The sequence below is a fragment of the Oenanthe melanoleuca genome, chromosome 7, assembly GCF_029582105.1.
Source record: "Oenanthe melanoleuca isolate GR-GAL-2019-014 chromosome 7, OMel1.0, whole genome shotgun sequence".
NCBI lineage: Eukaryota > Metazoa > Chordata > Aves > Passeriformes > Muscicapidae > Oenanthe > Oenanthe melanoleuca.
This window is the reverse complement of record NC_079341.1, coordinates 31,331,737-31,355,341: the sequence shown is the minus strand read 5'-3', so window position 1 is coordinate 31,355,341 and position 23,605 is coordinate 31,331,737. Positions and strand designations below refer to the sequence as shown.

The window sequence follows — 23,605 nt, the reverse complement described above, 5'->3', positions numbered from 1 at the left end:
AGCCTTCAAACCACCTGTCTGTAAGGGCTGATGACATATTCCTCAACCTTCAACCTCCAAGGAACACAAAAATAGTTTCAAGTGTAATACAGTATGAAGAGCTCTGTGCCACAATTTTCTTCATTCATTTTTAACTCCTAAATGGAAAACATGCCATACATTTTCTAACTAAAGTTTCAGACACAGTCAATATATGAGGACTTGAAGAGCAGAAAAGGGAAATTTTATGGATCAGTTAGATCTTGGATATCAAGTGGGTTAAGAGGAAGGGAATCACTCTTTCTTATTCCTTATTAATTTCTATTTAAAAGATCACTCCTTATTAAGTCCTATTTAAAAGATCACTCAATACTTAGTAATGCATGCAACCCAAAATGATCCCACTTGAAGGAGAAATGTGCCACTAATCTGTATGAGAAAAAAAAAGTTAAAACCATGATTCAGCTACTCAAGTGTTTACTCACCCCCTTCAGTTCCATTTCCTCTTACACCACCTCAAAAGTGGAGGGGGCAAACAACCATTTTAGGCATTACATGGCTCTATAAACAATGTGCTTAATTAGGTAAAGTTCAAGCATATCAATGCATTTGAGACATACAAGAATACCAGATTTCTTTCCTTTTACTTAATTAACCTCATTAACCTCAAGAATTTTAATTAACTTTACTGAAATCAGCACAGTCTGCTTACACAAACAGCATTGTTTTGAGAGTTACAACAGGAAAGGAAACTCAGTTCTAAGTCTCTAGACTCATTAATGGTGTGAAAATAATTAGCAACATCTTGATTTTTCGATATTAAGGAAAGCATCTGCGCCACTTATTTTCCTCATTTAGTAAAGCAAAGCTAAATTTGGGATATTTCTACTGCAGAATACATAATTTTGTTGTGTTGCTATCACATTACAAAAGTTTATAAACCAAGTGAACAATATAGATCACACATATGGTACTGCCCTATTGGAGTGTAAATATAATGCAAAATCTATTTACCTTTTCAATTTTATTAGAGCACTGTTAATAAGATGTTGCTGAACATTACATTCAAATGTATTTTATATTTTCCTCACACCTGTTCTTCAGGGAAAATATCTGCAGAAAACTGTAAATTAGAGTAGCAGTGGAGCTAAAGCAAAAAATCTCCACCACGGAAAGCATGCTTTTTGCCTGGATTTACATGGGAAGTTAAAATGGGCTGCATATTTGGTTTCTTTACCTGTTACAACAGTGATGGAGTAGTATTTGTAGAGTTAGTCCTGAAATGAAATTATTTCAATGCTGCAGAGTCCATACACTTGCTGAAAATGCCTCTATACACATGTATTTTATAAATAAACACTAACAATCTTTCTTTAAATACCTTTTGGGAGTGACCTGGCCAGAGCTGCTCCTCCTGCAGAAGACTTTCCTTGTCTGAATGCCCACCCCACAGGTGGCTTCCCCACTCCAGCTGATGGTGGTGTTGAGGGCAGTGCCCAGCACATCTTGGGAGCAGGAGCTCCAGGGAGACACTTCCCAGAAGAAATGCACACAGGGGTGCTCATTGCAGGCACGCTGCTCCTGCAGGGCTTGCTCAGGGGGACAGGCTTTCCCACCTGGAAAGGGTCAAGAGAACACCATATCCTCATCTCATGGCACGTGGCAAAAAGAAGATGCAGAATTTGTCTTTTTTTTAAAATGTCAGGTTTGCACAATACCTCCTCTATCCCAACCACCCCCCCATTAAAAAAATAAATAAATAAAGCTTAAATAAAGCTGTTGACCTTTATTGCTGCAATAACAACCTTCTAAAATATTGTTTCCTCATTAAACTAGCCTTGCATAAAATTGTATTCCAATGCATAATGGAAACAGAAACAGGCAAAGTATATTTCCGAGTTACTTTATCAATAACTCCTACACACAGTCAAGTTAATTCCATTTAAATGCCAGTATCACTCAGCAAACATGCAATCAGGTTTAAAGACAAATTAAGTATTATTTTTATGTTCATTCTCCTTGCTAATCTCCCAAGAAGGAACATCTCTCTCTCATGTTTGGACTCTATTCATGTGTCGCCCTGAAGATTTGAGCAGCAGAGGAAACTGAACTGTAATGACAGCAGGATGCATCACACTACACCCAGGTCTGCAAATCAAGGAGGAGGGAAACTTGAAAAACATGCTTTGAGTATGAAGCCTTCACTTCTCTAAACCACCATCCTTCAAACTCCTGTCCAAAGATTTTGCTAAACTGCTGCATTTTGTCAGCAGCTGGTGCCAAAGTCCCAAAGAACAGGAGTCTGAAGAGCCTCCCTGGAATCCGTAACACTCCAGCCAGCAGCCTGAATTTATCCATAAAAGTAGATGATCATAGCTCAAAAGCTATGGAGCAATGCAGTGAAATTTAACAGTAAGCATTGTCATTTTAGGAAGCAAGAAGGAAAAATTACTAAAATCAAAACCATTCTCCTCCAGGAGGGACAACCCAGACAACTTGGGATACAGCCAAAGTGCTGCAGGTTTTGAAAGAGCTGAGATGTTGGGGACAGATACCACAAGGTTCAGAGCACATTTACTTCCTACTAAAATCAAGAGGAGATGAAGGGATGTCAAAGGGATGCCCACTGCCTTGCAGGACTGATCCTCCTGAAAAAAGGTAAGGCCCCAAATGGCCACAATGAATAGCAGTGAGAAAAGAGAGAGATAAACTACCTAACCCACTGGATAATCATGCCACATTACCATTCATCTTTTCATGAAAATGGACTGTTCCACACAGTGTTAAGCCTCAGAAATGTTTAGTATGATGATGGAGCTGAAAATGCTCCAGGTAGCTTATTTCCTGAAGAATTTGACTTGGTAGGAAAAAATGCAAACTTGTTAATTTTCTTGTGTGTCTTAAAAAACAAATAATTGCAACAAGCAAACGGCAAAATGCCTGATCCGTTTGTAAGAAAAAACCACAAAATTAAAGAATGTATCCAACTCGAATTTTGAACTTCCCAGGGAAAAATTAGGGTGGCTTTTTTCCAGTATTATCTTAGTTACAATATGTGAACAAAGCTCTCTTAAACAAGGCAGATTTAACTCAGCATAGTCAGAAATGGCTCACCCAAACTCATCTCCAACACTGCAAGCAGGAGATGCTGTTTTTATAAAGAGCACAAGGGCCTGGCCACTTTCTGCATTTCATTGACAACTTTTGTACTAAGAAAGCAGGACCTCATGCCTGCCTGGCCAGTCAAATAGCCATTTACAGATATTTTTATGATGCTAAGCAGTTCCTATAATTAATTTTACGCCTGCTGGGAGTGTCTGCTCCATGATCTCCTCTTGCACCAAGTTCCAGACATTTGCTGAGCAAAGAATTATCTTTTAAAACCTGTTTTATATCAAGTCCCCCAGCTTTCTGGTTATCATATTCTGGGAGCAGGTAAAGGGTTTGGAGAAAATGACCCTAAACTTCCATAAGTCCTCCAACAGCAGAGCCACAGCTGACACTTCCTCCATTGACAGAGGCCAGAAAAAATGGTCCTTGCCAAGGTACCAGAGCTTTGTAGAAGTCAGGTGCTCAGCTGTGAGCTGGGTATGAAATAGGTAGAGAAAGCAGGTAATTTAATATTGCAGTGATAATGGTATTAACTCCACTTCCACTCTACCAAATTTCAATCACTATCTGCACACAGATATGTGACTCTGCAAAGCAAATTGTCACACCATTGCTGAAGATGCACAGAAAAATTCAGGAAGTTTGATTTTAACAGTTAATTATTCCTTCCTGGTGAACTTTTAAGTATTCAGTTCAGAATATACCATTTTTAGGTTAGTGCCTTTCAGGCTGAGATGATTGTGGTTCTGTACTTTCAGAATTCACTCCTTCACAATGTCACTCTCGTAATTCCATGTTTGAGCTGTTATTTGGATTCATTACTTCCATGGAAAATATGAGACTAACTGTATTTTCATTTTAATTATTCTCTAGCTCATAGACTTTTTTAGCAGTTGTTATTATCATTCAATCAAAAATTATTTTCATCCTGAAGGGTACCTATTCTCTTCACAAGTGCTTATGAGGATGTTTATGTGAATACAGACCTTTCACATGAGTAAGGGCTCAAGATCGAGTCCTTACATTAGCCCAGAAACAGTGGGTGGCTTTAATGATAATTTACAAAATAGCACTTAACAGAGCTTGTCCTGGACTAGATTTGCATCTAAAAGTGTTTTGCTGCTGCATTAACTGCACCTAGTTTTGGCACTAGCTGGTGTTTTGTGTCAACAAGGCTTTAGTCTGTGGGACCTCTTCACGTATTATGAATTTTTATGCACTTGATCCAAGACCTTTCAAATCCTGTCTGATAAACCAACACATCAATTAATTATCATATGTGCAACTGTATTAGAAGACTACACTTCCATTACAAAATGGTTTGTTTAAATAGCTGTATCACTGATGTTAATATGTAAAAAAGCAGATATGTCCATGAAGATCCAGAAGAAGTGACATATATTTCTCAAGAGCTAGTTACTTACTACAACAAGCAGGTCAACACATTCCAGGTCTTACATTATTAAAAAAAAAAAAAAAAAAAAAAAAAGCAAGTCCTTTTCCATTTCCTCATTTTTCACAGCTCAGTGGTTTTAAATCATTATTAATATGTACCCATATAAAGACACTTGCACAACAACTCTGTCATGCAGTAATTTTTACTGGTAGAGGATGCAGCTCTCCAAACCAAATTCACACCCAGATAACAATTCAGAGGCTGAAATAAATAGCTTTGAACTGTGACAGAATTCCTCCAAGAGACACATGAACTCCAGCCCATCAAGACCTCTTAGTCTCTAGGCAGAGACAAACGTTCAGTATTACCCCTGATTCCCGAGGAACTGGCTTAGCTCTGATCTAAACACAGTTTGGCTCAGGAAAGAAGTCAAAGCATGAAAGGAACAGCAATTACCCAGAAATGCAGAGCACTCACCCTCGGCTGGAAGGGCCAGGATGGACCTGCTCCTGCTCTGAGTGCCCTCGGCGTTCCTGCTGGAGCAGGAGTGGGAGCAGGGGGACCACGGGGACCACTCGCTGACCACACAGTCTCTGGCACAAGGGACTTCACAGTCCACCACCTCGGGATGGGGAAGCTCTGAGCAGAGGTGATGTGGTACTTCTTCACCTGGAGCAAATGAAACAAGACAGACGTGGAGGGAGGCACAGCTTGCTTCAATACCCACAGCCTGCACCAAACAGACTGACTCCATGTCAAATATCCACCTGCCCGTGGAGGAATATGCTGCAGAACAGCATGTGGTGAGGCTTCAGGCTGCAAAGTGCAATACTTGAACAACTACCTTAAAAATTTATTCAGGAAAGCAAAGCAGAACAAAACATGTTTCAAACTCAGTGTGTGACATCTTGGCTGCAGTCCACTCTCTGAAGCAGGTAAGTAAAAGGAATAATTTCATCAATAGAAAGCTGTAATATATCAACAGAACTAATGACAATTGCCCCATATTTTCTGGCAATCTCTACAGAATTTACTTTCCACAGTACAAACTGTGCAGGTCCCCAGAGAAGTCAGATTTCTTTTTCCTGTAGGCCAGAGAAGTATCTGGCAGATGTTTTGGTCCTTCCCCTTCAGTCTCACCAGAATGAGCCACTCTTATTTCTGAATCTTGCTTCTCACCCAAAAGCTAGGGAGATCTGAAATTATGAATCTATTGGGCCACCACCATCCAAAAGAGAAATACTTTCTGCTGCAGATGAACCAATGCACCTGGACCAAAGCAGACCTCCTGATGAGAAGCATCTTTCCAAAAGCCCTTTCAACAAGAAGGACAATGGGGAAAAACCTACCAACCAAAAGAACTACTGCCACAATGAGCAGCAAAAGAGCACATGAAGGATATCATGTGGAATACAACACTATTGTTTTTAGAAAGGAAAATAAAATAAACTATTTTTTTTAAATAAGAAATTTGGGCAATTACATTTAATTTACAAGGACATCATAATTCAAAAAAATTAATAAAATATAACTCTTTAAGTACTGATTTACACCCAATGTCTTACAAATGTATTTTAAGCAATGAACAGACATAACTGACTTTGCTACACTGTTCTATTATTTATTATTTCTGGATCCTTGGGAAACTTCAGCTACATATCTGAAGTTTCTAGAAGCTCAACTGTTTATAAACAAAAGACTCCCTCCACATGTTACCTCTTTTGCCCTTATAATAGTTACAAACCTCTCCTTCAAGGTTTCTTTAATTATGAACCTAGGAAAAAAAAACCATAATGACTATCCAGGCTTAATTATATGTAAGAAGAAAAAAAAGAAATTATAATGGCAGAAAGTGCTTCTTTCACCTCATGCTCCAGGAACAGGCTCTATAACAAGGCAGCCTAGGAAGCAATTATAACTGGGAGGGTAAAAAACTGTGCTGCTTTTACAAGAGCCCACATCTACAAGTGAGTAAATAAGAGAGGCAGGCTGTGAGCACATAAAGCTGTCAACAGCACAGTGCTATTATCTGCAGTTGCATCCCTAAATGACGACAGGCTCATCACCCTCGAGGCACAGATAAAACTTTTCAAGCGTATTATGAGAAGGAACAGTAGATCCAGCAGGCAATCAGACTGCAAGGTATGGTTAAAAACACTTTGATTTTATACTCCCTTTCCTTTGTGCTCACCTGGAAAGGCTGGCTGTACCCAGTCTTTGCATCACCCCCCTACACAGAGCCCCCATCCCTCGGTGCTGCAATTGGCATCCCAAGGAAAACCAAGCTGAATCCACTTTGACCAGCCCCTGTTATCACCACTGCTGCTTTGGATGTTCACCTAATGCTGAGAACTACCTTCAGAAAAAAAAAACAAAACCAATGTGAAAACAGCAAATAAACCTGTAATCCTTATTCCAGCTGTCTTCCCAAGTCACTTAAGCATCAAAATCCCTGCTAAGGTTTTGACAGCCTGTCTGCAGAGCAGCAGGTAATGGCAGGGCAGCCCGGGCAGGCGGATTTCGGGAGTCAGTGGCACAGGAGCATCAGGAGATTACATGCTTTGGTGAAGCAGGGTGAAACACTTGTCCTCCTCTCCCATCACTGACAGGGAGCATGTGTACAGCCAGGGACAGGCTGCAGAACCAGACAGGATGAGATGGGACACTGAAAGCATGAGCCCCACCCCTCCATCCACAGCACAGGTTACCTGTTACATCAGGACTTTATGGCCAGAAAGTGCCATCATGTTTGCCAAATTCTGAATTTAGCCCAATTTTTTCCACCAATGAGACTGTGTAGATCTAAGCATCAGAGAAGAACTACTTGTTAAAAGCCAAGAGAGCCTTTCCATTGATTAAATCACACTTCAAAAAACCCAACCCACTCCTCTCAAAAGATGATTTAAAGCACTTGGGGCCCCTTTGGGGTGGCTTTTTCCATCCATAAGCTCACATGCCACATACTGTGGGGTGACCACCCTATGGGGGAGGCAAATACACTTTCAACTTTTTCCTTCCACATTTACTTTTCACATTGGATTTACAGTAGGTGACAGCAACAGAGGCTGCAATCCACAGTTCCCGGGCAAAGAAAGGAAGTTTTGTGCTTTGTTAGAAAGAGTTTACCACTGGGTGCATAAAAGTACAATTCAACACTTACTTTGATTTACTTTATAGCTCCATTCGCCATGTTCAGGTTTAATTACTGCCTTCCATTACTGCAGAAGGAGAATTTCTTCTGTACCAGCTGCCTGGCAGAGAATTCTCAGAAAACTACTGTATACTACAAAGAGAGGTAATAATCTTTCATTTTCCATGAAAAATACTAGAACAGGATATAGTTGAAGTGTGCTTTATGCATTGTCGCAGATTTAAAGGGAATATTAAATTCTCAAGAGCTTCCAAACTGTCCACTCAGTACCTCAAAGGTGTAATTCTTATCTCACATAAGGCTGAATAATCTTTCTAGATCTTTCCATAATCTTTACATGCACAAGCATGTTCTGTGGGGCCAGATGTGGGATCCACCCAAATGTACTGAGGGAGCTGGCAGAAAGGCTCATCATGCCACTCTCCATCTTTTACCAGCCCTGGCTATCCAGGAAAGTCCCAGAGGTGACTGTGACTGGAGACTGGCAAATGTGAAATCCAGCTCCAAGAAGGGCTGGAAGGAGGATCCAGGGAACTTCAGGTCAGCAGCTTGAGCTCAGTACCAGGGCAGGTCACGGAGCAGATCATCTGGAATGCTATCACATGGCATGGATAGCACAACAGGGGATCATTCCTGGCCACCATGCATTTAGGAAAAGCAGGTCCTGCTTAACCAACCTGATTTCCTTCTATGGCAACATGATCCACTCAGTGTGTGAATCTATCTGGACTTTATCAAAGCCTTTGACACCACTTCCCACAGCATTCTCCTGGAGAAGCTGGCTGCTCATGGCTTGGACTGGTGCAGTTTGCTGGGTAAAAACCTGTCTGACATCCAGTCCCAGGGAGTGGTGGTGACTGGAGTTACATCCAGCTGGGGCTGTCACCAGTGGTGCTTCCCAGGACAACACTTTAACTTTTTAACATCTTTACTGATGATCTGGACCAGTATCAAACTGGGCAGGAGTGCATCTGCTGGAGGGCAGGAGGGCTCTGCAGGGGGATCTGGACAGGCTGGATCAAAGGGCTGAAGCCAGCTCTGCAAGGTTCAATAAGACCAAGAGCCAGTTCCTGCACCTGGACCACAAAACCCCCAGGCATCTCTCCAGGCTGAGGGGTCCCATGGAAAAGCTGCTGTGGGTGCTGGTCAGAGCACAACCAGACACCATCCCCTGAGAGCACAGCCCACAGCATCCAGCTGCTGATCTGCCTGAGGCACAAGAACTGCAGCAGCACCCTCAGCATCCCCAGAGCCCAGCTGATCCCTCTCACGCGCTCATTTCATGCCTTAAGCACTGATTGTTCTCAGCCTTGCTGAATGCTTGCTTTCCTAAAAGAAGCTGTAGTTAAGAAAAACGTTACAGTTTTCTATTCAAAATGCTTTATTGAAAGCATCCTGACCAATTCTAATGGCATTTTTTTTAAACTGATTGCCTTGTTCTTGAATAGTCTAGTGATTATAAAGGTAAATACTCAAGATATACCAAATAGATAGCATTTTATAGGAAAGATTTAATCCATTTTCTTTCATGTCAGGGTGTAATAATTACAAAAGAGAAGATAAGCATGGCATTTTTGTAAATATATTTGCTAACAGACTTGTTCATTACCTAATGTACTGTCCCTCACTTGAATTCTTTAACAAGGTAACAGAGAAGCACCATTCTGAGTGGAATTTTTCATTCACCTAAAAGCAAACTAAATTATTCCCAACAAGGGAAACAAAATAAGGAATGACTTAAACTCCTCCTTGAACTGAAGAGCTTGGCTTTTTTCCAGAAACTTAATCTTTTTTTTCATTGTCTTTTGCATTGCAGAAGAGAAGCTATTCCCACAGTCCTGAGTAATGCACTCCATGGTGAGCCACTGAACCAACAAGAATGTTTTGTTTGGAATCAGTCCAATCATAAACTGCACCTGTCTGTTTTACACCCTGCCTTGCAGCTCTGGTGTAATGTCTCATTCTTCCCAGTGACCTGTTGTGCCCATCTCCCATGACACAGTTTTTAATTACTCCTGCCAAAGACATCCCTCCTGGCTCAGGAAAAAGGGAATGTCCACTGGACAGAAGACAACTAAGGCAGCAAAAATAAAAATCCCATCAGGCTGCAGTAACCAAAAGATCAACTCAATAACAAACCAAGTGTTCTCCTTTTGACATTCAATAATATGATACCATACTCATTTTTAAGACAGAAAAACTGCAAAGTCACTTTGAAGTTTTCATGTTTGAACATGTTTGGAGTCTCAAGTGACCTCCAAGATGGGAAAGGCCCAAGACAAAGGAATTGCATTTCAGACCATTCTGCACTGCTACCTAGAAGTTCAGAAATTTATTTTTTGCACAAGTGACTGCTGCAAAAATGCTGCATATTTAATGACAATTACCAGTTTGCCATCAATATTTCTCCTTGTAGCATTTCAAATTATTCAGTGGAAATAATGAAGCTGTCATCTAAAATACTACACCTATCGTAAAATTTTACGTCCCACTTAAATCTCAGAAAAGAATGACAATAAACTTTGATTAAATACTTGCCTGTAACAGAGTAAGATGTCAACAGGCAGCAGTAAATTCAGAGGGATTCCTATTGACTGCATGCCAGTTTGCTGAGAGCAACTGCATGCAGAGAAACTGTGCTGGCAGGATGCTGGCCTGGGCATCTCATCAGCTAAGGGAAATATTACATTTAAAAGCAATAACAATCAAATTACAATAGGAGAAATTTCTTATAACCCTCCTGAATGTCTTCATCTCATCACAACATCGCAGATTTATTTTTTTTCCCACTATGCACAACCAGCTCTAGAGAAGAATGCATCCAGGGCTTGCTGTGCTCAGTGCTCATCTCCACAGATGAATGTCACACTCCACTGCAATCCTGGCTCCTGGCTGACTTTGCTTAATGCCAGTCAACAGGTAAGAACATCGGAGAAGAGAGGTGTCAGTTTGTCAGGGAAAGCAGCGGTGTATGGAATAAATTTAATTGCACTGGTCCATCACTATTATCAAAGTCCCACAGAGGGGAAGAGGATGCAAAAGAGATGAAGAGGAAGGGAGGTCAAGAGCGTGAGAGAAGGTGAAGCTGTGAAATAGAACAAGGACTCGTGACAGACAAGAGGAAACAAACACAAATAAACCAGGATATTCTTTAGAGGGGAGGAAAAACAAAAGAGAAGAGACAATCCTTGAGGTTTTGAGTCAAAATACTTGGTCAAATGCCATTACAAAAACATTTTTAATCACATAATGCACAATGAAGAAAAAGGGAATAACAGTGCAGGAGTATAAGGAAAAAGTAAAGACAAAAACTACAATAAAGGAACAGACGCAATGATAATGAATATGATAATGAATATGGAAAAGCAATGTATGTCTGAAAATGTTACAAAATCTCCATAAAATCAAAGTCTCACACAAATCTAATAATTGGCTACAATCCTGTCCCTTACCTATGTCCAAATGTTCATTACAGAGGTTACAAGATGATGACGAGTATAGAAAAAAGCAGTATCTGTTTTTCTTCCCTATGCATCCTGTACTGCAATTTGGATTGTTTACCCACAGTTCTTTCCTCTCTTTATGAAAATGCACTTAAGAAAACTCCTTTGTGACTCCAAGGAAGCTCCACAAAGGCTCAGCACAGGAGAGGCATGTCAGTGAGCAGCTGCCAGGCCTGCAGAGGAGGTCCCAGAGCAGCTCAGAGCAGCATCTCCACACTCAAGGTTAAACCAACCAGCACACCTGCAGAAGGTTACCCACAGAGACATCAGCTCTGCTGCTTCTCCTACCCCACACAAGAAAGACAAGTTGTCACTTTCAAGGAATTTGCTGCACCTTCACCTGCTGAGCTCGGGCATAGAAGCAGAATTAGTTCTACCTCATGGCTGTTTGCACAATCCCTCCCAAATGGAAGAGAAATTACTCAAGTGGCAGCTGAGAGTAAACATGGGTTCACTGTATCCCCAGAGAAAAGCAGGGAAATTCAGGCTGCTGTTCCTAATAATTAACATAGCGCAGCAATCTGAAAACTCAAAGTACAATCCATATTAGTGTTCTGCAAGACTTTTTTTTCCTCAATTTCTTTCCAATTTTTTCCTATTTTTCTCTCCATTATCCCTTCTCCTTGTAAATGAGGGATTCTACACAGGTGGATTGATCAAGACTGATTGCAATTAAGATTTATTGTTGAAATTGCTGCTATGGTATAATTGAAACAGGTGTCCCTCTATTTCCTTCTCTGCACTGCTTTGTTCCAAATGCTAAACAACACAAAATATTGTAGAAACCAATTACACAAATAATTCCAATGTATTAAAACATTATAAAATATACATATACTTTCAAAACTTTGAGAAAAAAAAGTATTAGTGGACTTGCTCATTCCAAAAGTGTACAGAAAAAAGAAGGTGGCATTTTATACCCAATGCATCACACCTGTGAATTTCCAAATATTTTATTTTTGAAAACTTAAGGTGTCATCTTCAATCTCAAAACTTGAAAAAAAATTATAAGGGGCTTATTATACAGGGCAAACTAATTGTGCTCTCACACAGCCACTGACTCCAAACTTTTGTGATCAGACATGGAAAAACGTAAAATTTTTGTAACTTTTAACTACTGTGATTTTTCTTCAGATTATGGTACTCTCAATAATGACATGCCTTGCTCATTTCCTCATAAGCATGAGAAACCTATCACTGATTGTTATCCAAAGTAAATTGGCAATTTGCAATGTATTGGGAACAGCAGACCCTTTTTCTCTTGTAGTCCCAGAAACCATCCCAACAGTGAGTTGGCATTAACATAGGACACTGAAAACTCATAAACAATAGTGCAGCAGATGAGGTTGATCTAAGTTGGCAAAAGTCTTGTTTTCAGATACAGTGAATGCTAATGATAATAAATAATTGGAAATACCATCTGGACTCTTTAAAAAACATCTTTCTCCAAGTCTGCAATTGAATCTCTATAAAAAGAGGATCAATGCAAAAGAAAATGAAAACAGTAAATTAAAATTAGATTTATGCCAACTACTTAAAACTAAGAGCTCATTTAGAAGCAGTTAACACAAAAATGTGTTCTAGTTCAGCTGCAGAGTCTGGCCTAAGCTCATAAAGCAACTCTGAGAGCTCCCACTATCCATCAGAAAATGTTCAGAATCTGCAGGACCAAATACTAGGCTATTTTTTATTTTTATTATTGCTACTATCTTTTTCAATTTTGTCTCTAATTGATCCACAAATCTCAGAACTGAGCTTTTAAAAATTGCAATAAAGAAAATACACCCAGTACCACAGATGATCATCAGTCAAGGGTCTAGATGAATGTCTGAGATCTGTTCTTGACCAAAACAATACAAACAGCAAGCCATGACCTTTGGTTCTTGAGGAGAGCTTCCTCCTGCACACCCAGGTTTAGCCAAGTAGCAACTGTGCATGTAAAGTGCATCAGACATTTTTCAGCTGGGTTAAGTTACTTCTGGCTAATGTACCCTGACCTCTGCTTGAACCATTTTTACATAATAAAGCTGTGAATTTTAGACAGAGTGTTTAATTCCCACTGTATTTTGCATAGATCATTTAGTACTTAAAATGGGGATAAATCAAATGTAGGAAACACAATATTAACAATATTTTCTGCATGCTTCCACTTTGCCTATGAGGTGGAACTTTAATTACACCATTAATAACAATGCCTGCATTTTCAGTCAGTAGTGCATCATTCCTCTAGTGCCATTTAAATTGCATTTGGTCTCTAAACTGCCCCACCCTCTGGAACTGGTTCACTGATTATATTGGAACAGCAGCCCCATCCTGCTTACATCTCAGCTTCCATGGCACCACAGAAGAATTTAAAGGCAGGAACCACTCATCATGACCTCAAATGGTTTATTTAGAAAAGTTGCCTGATATTTTCTCTCTGCAGAAAGTTTCTATAATTTAAAGGTGACAGTTACTTTCAGGAAAACAAAACAAAACAAAACAAAACAAAAATCTATCAATGTTTTTCCCAATTATTCAGCATCCAAACTGTTTAAAACGTATTTTAAAAAAAGGGGGTGTGTGCACCAATAGCTGCTTGGTTTTCCCAAACTGAGTAACAGAAATAAACCTGAAGACCATGTCCAAAATGTCAAAAAAAAGCTTATTGCCAATGCTTTTGCAGTGCCCTCATGGTGTGCCTGGGCTCACAGAAGAAGAGAGCGAGGTGACAGAGGACGGCAGAAAGGAAGGTAAGGGAAGAAAACCCAGGAGAAGGAACTGCCTTTGTTGTCAACATTTCACCAGCCTAGGGCTGTCTCAGAGAGGCTGAAGGACCATGTGCTGAGGTGGGAGCTCAGACAAATGATGTTTGCTGGGTTCAGTGCCAGCAGCTGCCCTCCCACACTGACCCAGTCCTTATTTGCTCCAAGGTAGTAAAAAAAAAAAAAAACCAGAATCCCAAAGGGTCCAGATTGATACCAACCAGTCATCCCCTACCAGATTTTCAAGCTCCTGTTGGAGAGCTGCTGTTTTAACCTTGCTACAAGATTAAAGAAAAATACAGAATCAGTAAATGGAATCAGATGAGCACACCTCACCCCATTTTTAATCACTCTGAAGTGTTGAAGCTGTCAGGAGACATTTGGACGTGCTTTGCACATATAAGAATAGAAACACAAAAAGCAAAGAATATCTGGCTAAAATTTGGTTTACTACCACTAAATTTCTTTGTGTGAAAAAAGCAATAACCTCTCTGCAACTTAGAAAATATTTTTGTTCTGATTATTCAGCTATTAAAATAGGAAAGTGTCGTTTTATGACAATTGCTTTCGGCAGGAGATATTTTACACTTATATTTGCAAGGAATAGGAATATAAGGAAGAACAATATTAAAACCTTCAGCGTTAATCTGTATTTTCAAAGCTAAGCACATTTTGACAAACTTTCTAATAGATGCTGTTCAAAATTCATAACATATATGAGCATGATTACATTATTCTAATTTATTTTCTCTCCCCTCATGCACAGCAATGAAATTTTACCTTTGAACTTATATTTATTACAACTTTCACTCTATGGAGGGCATGCAGGCACAGAAATACAATAAAGCTCTGCTAATTCCATACATTATTGAAATCCTAACAGTGAAAATGGTATCTTACTGTCTTCATGCATACTTAAAATTTCAATCCAAAACCTATTCCATTAAAAGGGATGGTTAAGCAACAGTATGTGTTTTTTACACATTTGTAAATTACTGTAGCAGAATTATATCTTATATATTCAGAAAAAAATTATGTAATACTAGTGTTTGTTTAGGTGTTGTAAGCAAAAACTTGATAGATGCTAAATTATTGAAAGCTCCATCCATCAAGACTCCTAAGCACTATAAAAATGCAGAGAGGGGAAATGCTAGAGAATAACCTTTGCTCACCCATGGGCTGCTGTAAATTGTGTCTAATTCCAGCAGTAAAAATCCCACTGATTTCCCCAAACTGTGAAGTGTACAGCTATGCAGGATCACTTTGAACTTAACCAAGCACAAAAGGAATTTAGACCAGCAGGATCAGGGGTCACCCATAAAACAATGATACCTGGCCAGGGAAAACATCAGGACTTACACACAAGAGAAATTTGGGGCATCTCTTAACTTGGAGGATAGAACAGCAACTGATCCAGCAATCCAGGTGAGGGGGAGCTCCTGCAGTCAAGCAGGTGACAAAGTGCAGAAGTTGACTCAAACTGCAAGTGCAATATTGGCACGAGCTCCCTTCTCCTCGCAAAGGTCACCGCGCACATTAGCTGCGGCTCCATTGATTGCAGCCGAGATAGCAGCTCACACTCCTCAGAGCCATCAGCAGACAGACAAGGGGGTGACTTTCTGCATACCATGTCCTCAGCACTTTCCTGGTAATTGTTCAGTCACAGATAAGGCACAAATAGGCAAAAAGCAGCAGAACAGAGTCCTCTGAAAACATTAACAGAAATAACGACAACCTTTACGTTTGGCACTGAGGCATCAAAAATGATAGCTATTATTACAGCTGCAATTATATGGCTGGGACTCAGAAGAATTACATTTTGCTTCCCTGGAAACACAGCCCCGTGTTTGACATCTAAACCCACAGGAACAGGTCTCCCCACCATGGCCAGTTTGCAGAATGCCAGCAGGACCTGAAGACACTGCCAGAAATGGTGCAAAGGGCTCCCAAACTCATGGGGTCCTCCTGGAGGCAGACGGTGCCAGATCTCAATTTTGGATCAAATTTAAGCTACTGAGCCATTCTGTGTCACATCAGCCCCAGACAAAACAAGTCAAACCTTACCTTTGCATGAATTCCCAGCACCAAAGAGCAATGCAGGGAGCAGTTCACCACAGCAAGCTATGATGGTGTGTCTCTCCTACACGAAGATGAACTTTCAGTATTAGCTATACTAGCTACAGAGCCAGAATTCAACAAAATCCTCAGAAACGGGGTCTCAACCATGTGTGGTTTACAGAGGAATACTCACTTTTAAAAAGTAAGGAGGAAGGTTTTTCTCTGAAACCAGATAAGCAGAGCAAAATTTCTACCTGGTCTCAAGCAGTTAGTTGGAATGTATTCCATTATGGACTTTAAGTCACCTCACTGGCAACACAACCTCCCAACATATTGAAAACCAGCAGGAAATGTTGAATTAATACATATATGCTAACAAGCACTCCTACAGCCATGAATGTTTAATCCAGTTTTTCATGAGCTGACACAGTCCCCCATGGCTGCTCTGTGGTTTGGAAGCTTTGAGACAAGGGAAGAACGAGAAGGCAAGGGCTGTAGAGCAGGGAACCACAGGAAATCAGTCAGAGGGAAAAGTCTCTGGAGAAAGCCCGGAGCAGAACATGCACAGCAAGAGAGGCAAGGCAGAAATGTTAACTGGAGTGGGGTGGAGGAGGGAGAGAAGGGCAGGAGAGTGAGGACCCACAAAGTCAGCCTCTCTTCAGTACTTGTGGGGCTACATCTGCATGATGTGCAGAATACTTCCCAGCAATATATAGGATTTTAACACTTGTATGCTGTATATACAAAGAGATGCAAACAGAATGAGTTTTCAGACAGTGCAATACTGGCTGACTGCACAGGATAACTTATTATACACTGGAAAAAAGGAAGCTCTACACACCTTTGGGGTCCTACCAATACATCTTAATGTTCTGGACCATGACAAATGATTGGATAACAACTCTTACTCCCCTTGTCATCATCCATCTTCTTAGGAGGTTTATTTCTTCAAATCCTGATGATGATCCTTCGTAGTCACTTATCTGAGCAGTGAAAATTTATTGCCTTTACTAGAAAATGAAATTTTCTTCCAGGAGAACTGCACTGGACACTAAAGGGCAAATTTCCACCCTGGAGTATATGGATGCATTCTCTTTCTCCTTAGTGGAAACTATATACATTTATCCAATGTCAGGATTTGGACCAAAGGGTATCTCCTGTGTTAATAAGAATGGCTAATTTCCAATTAAATAAGCTTACAGATCATAGAGATGCCCTAATGAGAAAAAAAAAAAAAAAGATGAGGCCACATACTAATCCTGCTTTCACTGCACATATTTAATAGGGCTGCCAAGGCAGTCTCCAAAATACTTACTAATTACACTGGACTGCCTCCAGCCGCTGTCACTGCCAGGGAATGGGCAAACTCTGCAACAAACCAACCCACTAAGAGTTCAGAGATGATATTATTATTTTGGGAAAGCCTTGAAGGGGTCAAGAAACAAGACAATAAAGTAGCTCAGGACTAATTTGGACAGAAAATAGTCTGTGGACTTCATAAGCAGCTACAGAAAAATATTTTGGCACAGCTGGGAGTAGCTCCCAAACTGGCAAGGTGCAAAAGTGCAGAGTAGATTCTCCACAGCATCATGTTGGAAATAAATAAACATTGTCCCCAGCAGTTACAGAATCTGTAGTGCAGACTGGAGTATAAAAGGAAGAACAGCCATAGGGCAGAAGTCTATAAATTCTGCTGAAATAATCCATAAACACCATCTTTTTTGTGTGTTCAGTGGCAAGATATGGTACCCCAAGGGTGGTCATTCCCAACACAGGGAGAGCCCAAACACCAAAGGATGACTGGAATATCTGAAGGCACACCACTAAGAAAATCAAGCTCCTACTTTTGTCAATCAGTAATGAGAACTAGCAAATCTGTGCAGGTGGCCTCACAAGAAACACCACCAGGAACAGTCTCTGCAGCCTTCTCACCAAGCTGCAGTTGAGCCATTAACAGCTCGAGTCAGGAACCTCCACTCCAGCTTGAGAGTGCAAGAAGGGTTGTAAGAACTGCAGGTGCCCAGAGCTACACCATAAATATTGATCACAGTGCTCATTCCACTTCATTAGCCATGGAGCACACAATGGCTCCCGAGGGACAGGAGAAGGCAGGACCAATTTCAGCCACACTGCCACACTGAAATGCAAACCTTGTGGAATATTATTTTAATTACTGCAGCTTATCCATGCCAATTTCAGCCTATTAAAAAAAATGTTTCTGGACAGTCAAAACTCTGAGCTGCCAGAAAGGTACATCCACACTACATGAATCAGCTTTGTGTAATGATACTCAAGAGAGCTCTGCAACCAGCAAAAAGCAGTTTTTCAGCCCAGCACCTCACCCTGGGCCAGTCAGAAACACAGGTCATTAACCAGCAGGGCTTTGCAGCTGCAGCTGTGGTGTTTCTGAGCCACAAACTGGTGTCTGGCAATGAAGGGGCCCTATAAACTCAGTACCTTATTCAGACAGACTTACTGTGGTGGGCTGACCCTGGCTGGGCACCAGGTGCCACCAAAGCCACTCTGTCACTGCCGTCCTAAACTGGGCAGGGGAGAGATGATAATGGATTATCATGGAAGGTTCATGAGGTGAGTTAAGGGCAGGGAGGGATCACTCACCAGTTACAGGCAAAACAGACTCCACTCGGAGATCAGTTTAATTACCAGGATAATGAGAAATAAACCCAAATCTTAAAACACCTTCCCTCCTCTCCAGGCTTCACTTTAATCCAAATTTTCTCTTCCAGAAGCCACCCCTGTAGCTCACTTGCTACCAAAACCTTGCCACTCAAAGCCAATACACCTACATAGTACAGTACATAAATCCTAAACCATTTAACCTTCAAAAATATATGTCTGGGAACCCTGCCAGAGAATATTTGAAAGGGATTACAGTAAATGTATTAGTCGTCACTTAAAATTAAAATATGGATTTGAATTGAAACTCTATAAAAGGGGGATTTTTTCCCCCCAAAATCCGTTAGTTAGCAACCATGCTGAACGAAGGGGAAATTGTACAGTCTGCTCAGACTACACAGGGCAAGCTGATATATTTTAAAAGCTACAGTTTTATCCACTGAAATAAAACATTTTACTTTCTTATTTTTCTACTTTAATCAGGATATAACCTCATTAAATGACAGTGTGTGAAAAGAACATATAAACTAGAAAGAAAATATAAAAACTTTCTGAATAATTTAATGTTTATTGCTTTTAGACTTTGATATTCTGGTCTTTACTACTTAAATGCAGTTTAAATGTATTACTTGCCACGGCCTTTCTGTTAAACCCAGTAAGTCTGCAATTTGTGATAAACCTCCTTATCTCACTCTTTCTGAACCTCCGCAGAGATCCAAGGTTAATTTGCAGATAATATTACTTCATGAAATAATTATCTTAGTCTATAGTACTTAAAATAGCTAAATTCAAGGAAGATAGTTTAGCAAATGAAGCTGTTAGGGCAGCAGGATGAGGCTGCTCCCCGGGCACACACATCCCCACCTGGCAGCACCTTCAGTGGGGGCAGAGCCTGGGCACCCCACGCCTGGAGCAGCCACTCCTGCAGGAATCCAGGACAAGGATGCTCCATGAAAATTGGGAACCCAGTCCCATCCAATTTCCCCCTCCAAGCCCCCAAATGCCAATGGCAAGGCAGCTCAGCCTTCCTCTTCACAACCCCAGCACCTGCTGAAAAATTACTCTCTCCAGCCATTCTTTCCCATCCTGCTAATTTTTCCAAGCATCCTCCTATTAAACGACACAAATATATCCATTTAGTAAACATCCCATTAACCAGGTCAGCATACAGTCTTCACAACTTATTATGGAGCTGCACCAAATCAGTCACAGAAGCAATTATGCAATTTTAGAGCAGACAACTCACTTTAATCTTCATATGGGGCCGAGGATGTACATGCCAATGTTCATTCACAGGACTCATTCATTTCCAAGTATTGTATTCCATTTGTTTCACCCTCACTTACACAGCCCTCGTGTCTTTTGATTTGTAAGTTTTGTGGGCTGTCAGAAAATATGAGCTCAGCGCTCCACTCCTCATGTCAGGGATTTTTTAATTGAATTTAAGGGTATTTATACACTTCTAGTGCCTGGGGGCAGTGGAAGATGCTGGGCTACATATTTAGAACCAAGACATAAACTGTTACCAATAGGTAAGGCTTTATAAAGCCTTACCTATCAGTAACAGTAAACAAGCATAAGGAAAAAAAAATACACAACAACAAACATTAAAGAAGTGCAGATCTTTCCAGAACTATTTAAAATAGGTGGTTGTAGAGAAGATAAATCAGAGCTAAGAATCTGGGATGCTACAGCTACAACACAAGGGGAAAAAAATGCCTGTTAAAATCCCAGCTTTATTCAAAGACATGCATTTATTGAAGCATCTTGGGATATGGGATGCCATATAATATTAACAAACAAGAACATGCTCTGTCAACCACATGCAGTACCACAGACATTTTGAAGACCTAAATAAATAATGTATTAGAAAACCTAGCCTAGGCTGAATTAATTCAGACTCCAATGATATAAATGAACAGCAGTAGTGGAATTATTTCCCTGGGACTTTAGTCATATATAGCATTAAAAGTAAAGGCCTTAAGATACTTATTGATAGGCAAGAAAGTGCTATCCTTAGATCTATGCATGCCCAGGGAGCACTCTGCCCAACTTAGAGTCTCAGAGTTTCCAAGAGAGTTACCAAAGCACTCAGCTTTATCTGCAAACACCATGAAATAGAACAAAACACCCTCTTGGCTCTAGTCTCCTTTGACACAGCACTAAGTGTACAACAAACCTTGCTGACGTGGCATTAAACTTGGGAAATCCACTGAAAACGGGGCAGGGGAGGGATGGGGATTCTGCATCTGGCAACAAAAAATGGAATTTGAACTTCATCTTGCTTTTTACAAGCATTATGGGCAGCCAAGGCTCACCCCCACCCTGCTTCAAGCACTTTTCTACAGAACTGCCCAACACTGATGAAGTTCATGAGGACTTATCAGCTCTGCTGCATTTTCACTACAAAAATGATGTGGTTGTTTATGTGACAGCCACAATTGCCAGTAATGAATGGAAACAACGCCCAGATTGGGGACAGCCCTAGGTACAGTACCAGAGGAGATGTGGAAAGGGCCAGGAAAACCTCACACCAGCTGGAAATTACTTTGTCCCTCCAGCAAAGCATCCTGGGCTCACCCAGATCCAGAAAATTCCCTGCTCACTTGCTAATGTCACTTTACAACCATCTCACTCCAGATGCAGTGCCTGAGTCCCCATGGACAACACTGGCCACAAGAACAACCCAAGAACTTTGTGGGATTATTTTTTCCTTCTCAGGAATATGAAAGGAAAAAGCAGTTGTTGCTGTTGTCTGTGTGCTACTGCCCCAATCCATGTGGGTGTGTTGGCTCTATTTTATCAGGTTTTTTTTTTCTTTTTCTGGTCTTGATAATTATGAGATCTATGTGAGGGTTCATTGGTAACAACACCATCAGGCAACTGATGGCAAAATACAAACCTTGGCTGTTAGAAAGGAGCTGGGCAAATTCATGCCTATGGTCCACATCTCCATAGGAATTTTTTAATAAAGCATCTATTTTAAGAACCATGACAAAAGGTGACACTAAAATTATACAGTAGGGGAAGACCAGGCTTCAAACTGTAAAATAAATCCCAACAATCCAGTATGATTCTGTTTCTAAGGAAACTCCACCTCATATATATATATATATATATATATATATATTTTTTTTTTTTTTTTTTTTTTTTTCCTCTCCAGAAACTTGGCTCTGACATTTGCAAGCTGCCTAAAGATACAAACTGAACTAGCTGTTTATTTAGAAAGGGACCATGAAATATCTTATCCTGTTACTTGTTTAACTCTCCTAAACAAAGACAGTACCTAATTTGAGGCAATTACAGCCATACTTCATGCAGACAGAAAGAAAAACACCGTACAATGGAATTTTAAATTGTTCTCAATCTCCTCACAGAGCTAATCTCTTTCTCAATTCACTAATTCACATTCACTCCAGCACTTCAAAAAAGCTCCCATTTATTAAATACGAGATTCAATTCACAGATAAACAATTCAATAATGTAATTTACACTTAAAATAATAGCTTGGCTTCAAAGTTTGGGGGGAATTAGGAGTTTTCCCTCTTTATAGCTGTTCTTAGCATCATTTCTTGTCACAACTTCAGAGCTGAGGTCGTGTAATCGAGGTCCTCTGAACTTGTGTTTCCACATGAGGCAGGATCTATGTGAGGTTTGAATCTTGTCCCACAGAATTGACTATATTCAGTGGGAAATCTGCCAACGGGGGAATGCTGAAGAGCATTTAGGAGCCACATCTTACAGCTATTTTCCATGCTCTCCAACTTCTCTACTACTTCATCACGTTTTTCTCTTCCCATTACTACCACCTGACTAATCACAAATTGCTGCCTAATGAAGAGTGCTGGCATTACAATACTTAATTAGAATTAAGAGGAAGATTTACTTTAAAAACCTGACTGACCAATATGCCCCAGAGCCAATCTCAGTAGTGCAGAACTACCCCAGAATTTCCACGTTCCAAATCCTTAATTAAAAGTTTGTCAAAACTTCTTGTTTTATGGGGGGAGCTTTCCCCTCCAGCATCCATTAACCTCAAAACAAGTGACTAAATTGTTTTTAAATCAGCTCTACTTCATAAACAGCTTGATAAAAAGAAACTCAAAGAAAGTACAAGACTTATCTTTCATTTCCACTCAACAGCCTTCAGAACTACTGTACAAAGGTGGCTCTCGCAATCACTCCTGTCCAGCACCAAAGGAATTTCAGCTGCAGAAAAAGCTTTCTGTAGGGCCACCCAGCAGGGAAGGATTAAATTACACAAAAAAAGCCCTGCTTTTTTCCCTCCACTGAAGGGCTGTGGTCAGAGATCAATGTGAGCTGCTGTCTATTGAAGTTGCTGGAATTGTTTCCCTGTTGGAGCCTCGGGAGAAGGTTGGTGCTGACACCCAGAGCACAGCACAGAGCCAGACACGGGGTGCAGCTCCTGCCCCAGGAACTGGGAGCTCTGAGACCTCCTGGATGCTCTCAGCCCTTCCTCCTCCACATCCCTCCTGTCCCTCACCCCAATTCCTCCTGCAAACTAAGCTGCAGGGTAGCCCCCAGTCCCCCACCCCCATTTCTCACAGATATTCACTACCAGTCTCCTACCTGCAGAATCAGGTTTAGTTTATTTCTACTTCATACTTAACTGGCTTATTTTGAAACTTTTTTTTTTCTTCTATGAGTCATATCATGTGATTTGCACTCCATCCCACTAAACCTCATACACAGAATGCAATAAAACACAGCCAGTCACTTCTTTACCCTAATGATCTCCTGTTTAATTTTATACTGTTCTGACTATTTCTCTCAGGAAAGAAAAAGTCTTGGCTAAAATAATTTTGAAATGTGAATTGGGCACTTTTCTCTCTATTAAGAATTTGAAAAATATCACATATGCCAAATACTATTTTCTGGCTTGATTCAGCCTGGCAACCTAAGAAAATCAGAATTTGCCATTGTACAATTTATCCATCAGCTGAACACCAGAAAATCTTGAAACCTTTTATTAATTAAAGCAAAATGCCTTAGAGGCTCCACTTGG

The 23,605-nt window shown here is 40.5% G+C and overlaps 1 protein-coding gene across 1 annotated transcript in view; it reads right to left on the bottom strand.

Annotated features, from left to right (window-relative positions):
- THSD7B (thrombospondin type 1 domain containing 7B) overlaps nt 1–23,605 on the bottom strand; it is a 243,712-nt gene that overhangs the window by 129,478 nt on the left and 90,629 nt on the right. Inside the window, exons 8-9 of the mRNA XM_056496809.1 lie at nt 4,964–5,155; nt 1,361–1,595 (exon numbers count right to left, since the gene is read on the bottom strand). Of these exons, the coding sequence (XP_056352784.1) occupies nt 1,361–1,595; nt 4,964–5,155 (427 nt within the window). The remainder of the gene's footprint in view (nt 1–1,360; nt 1,596–4,963; nt 5,156–23,605) is intronic.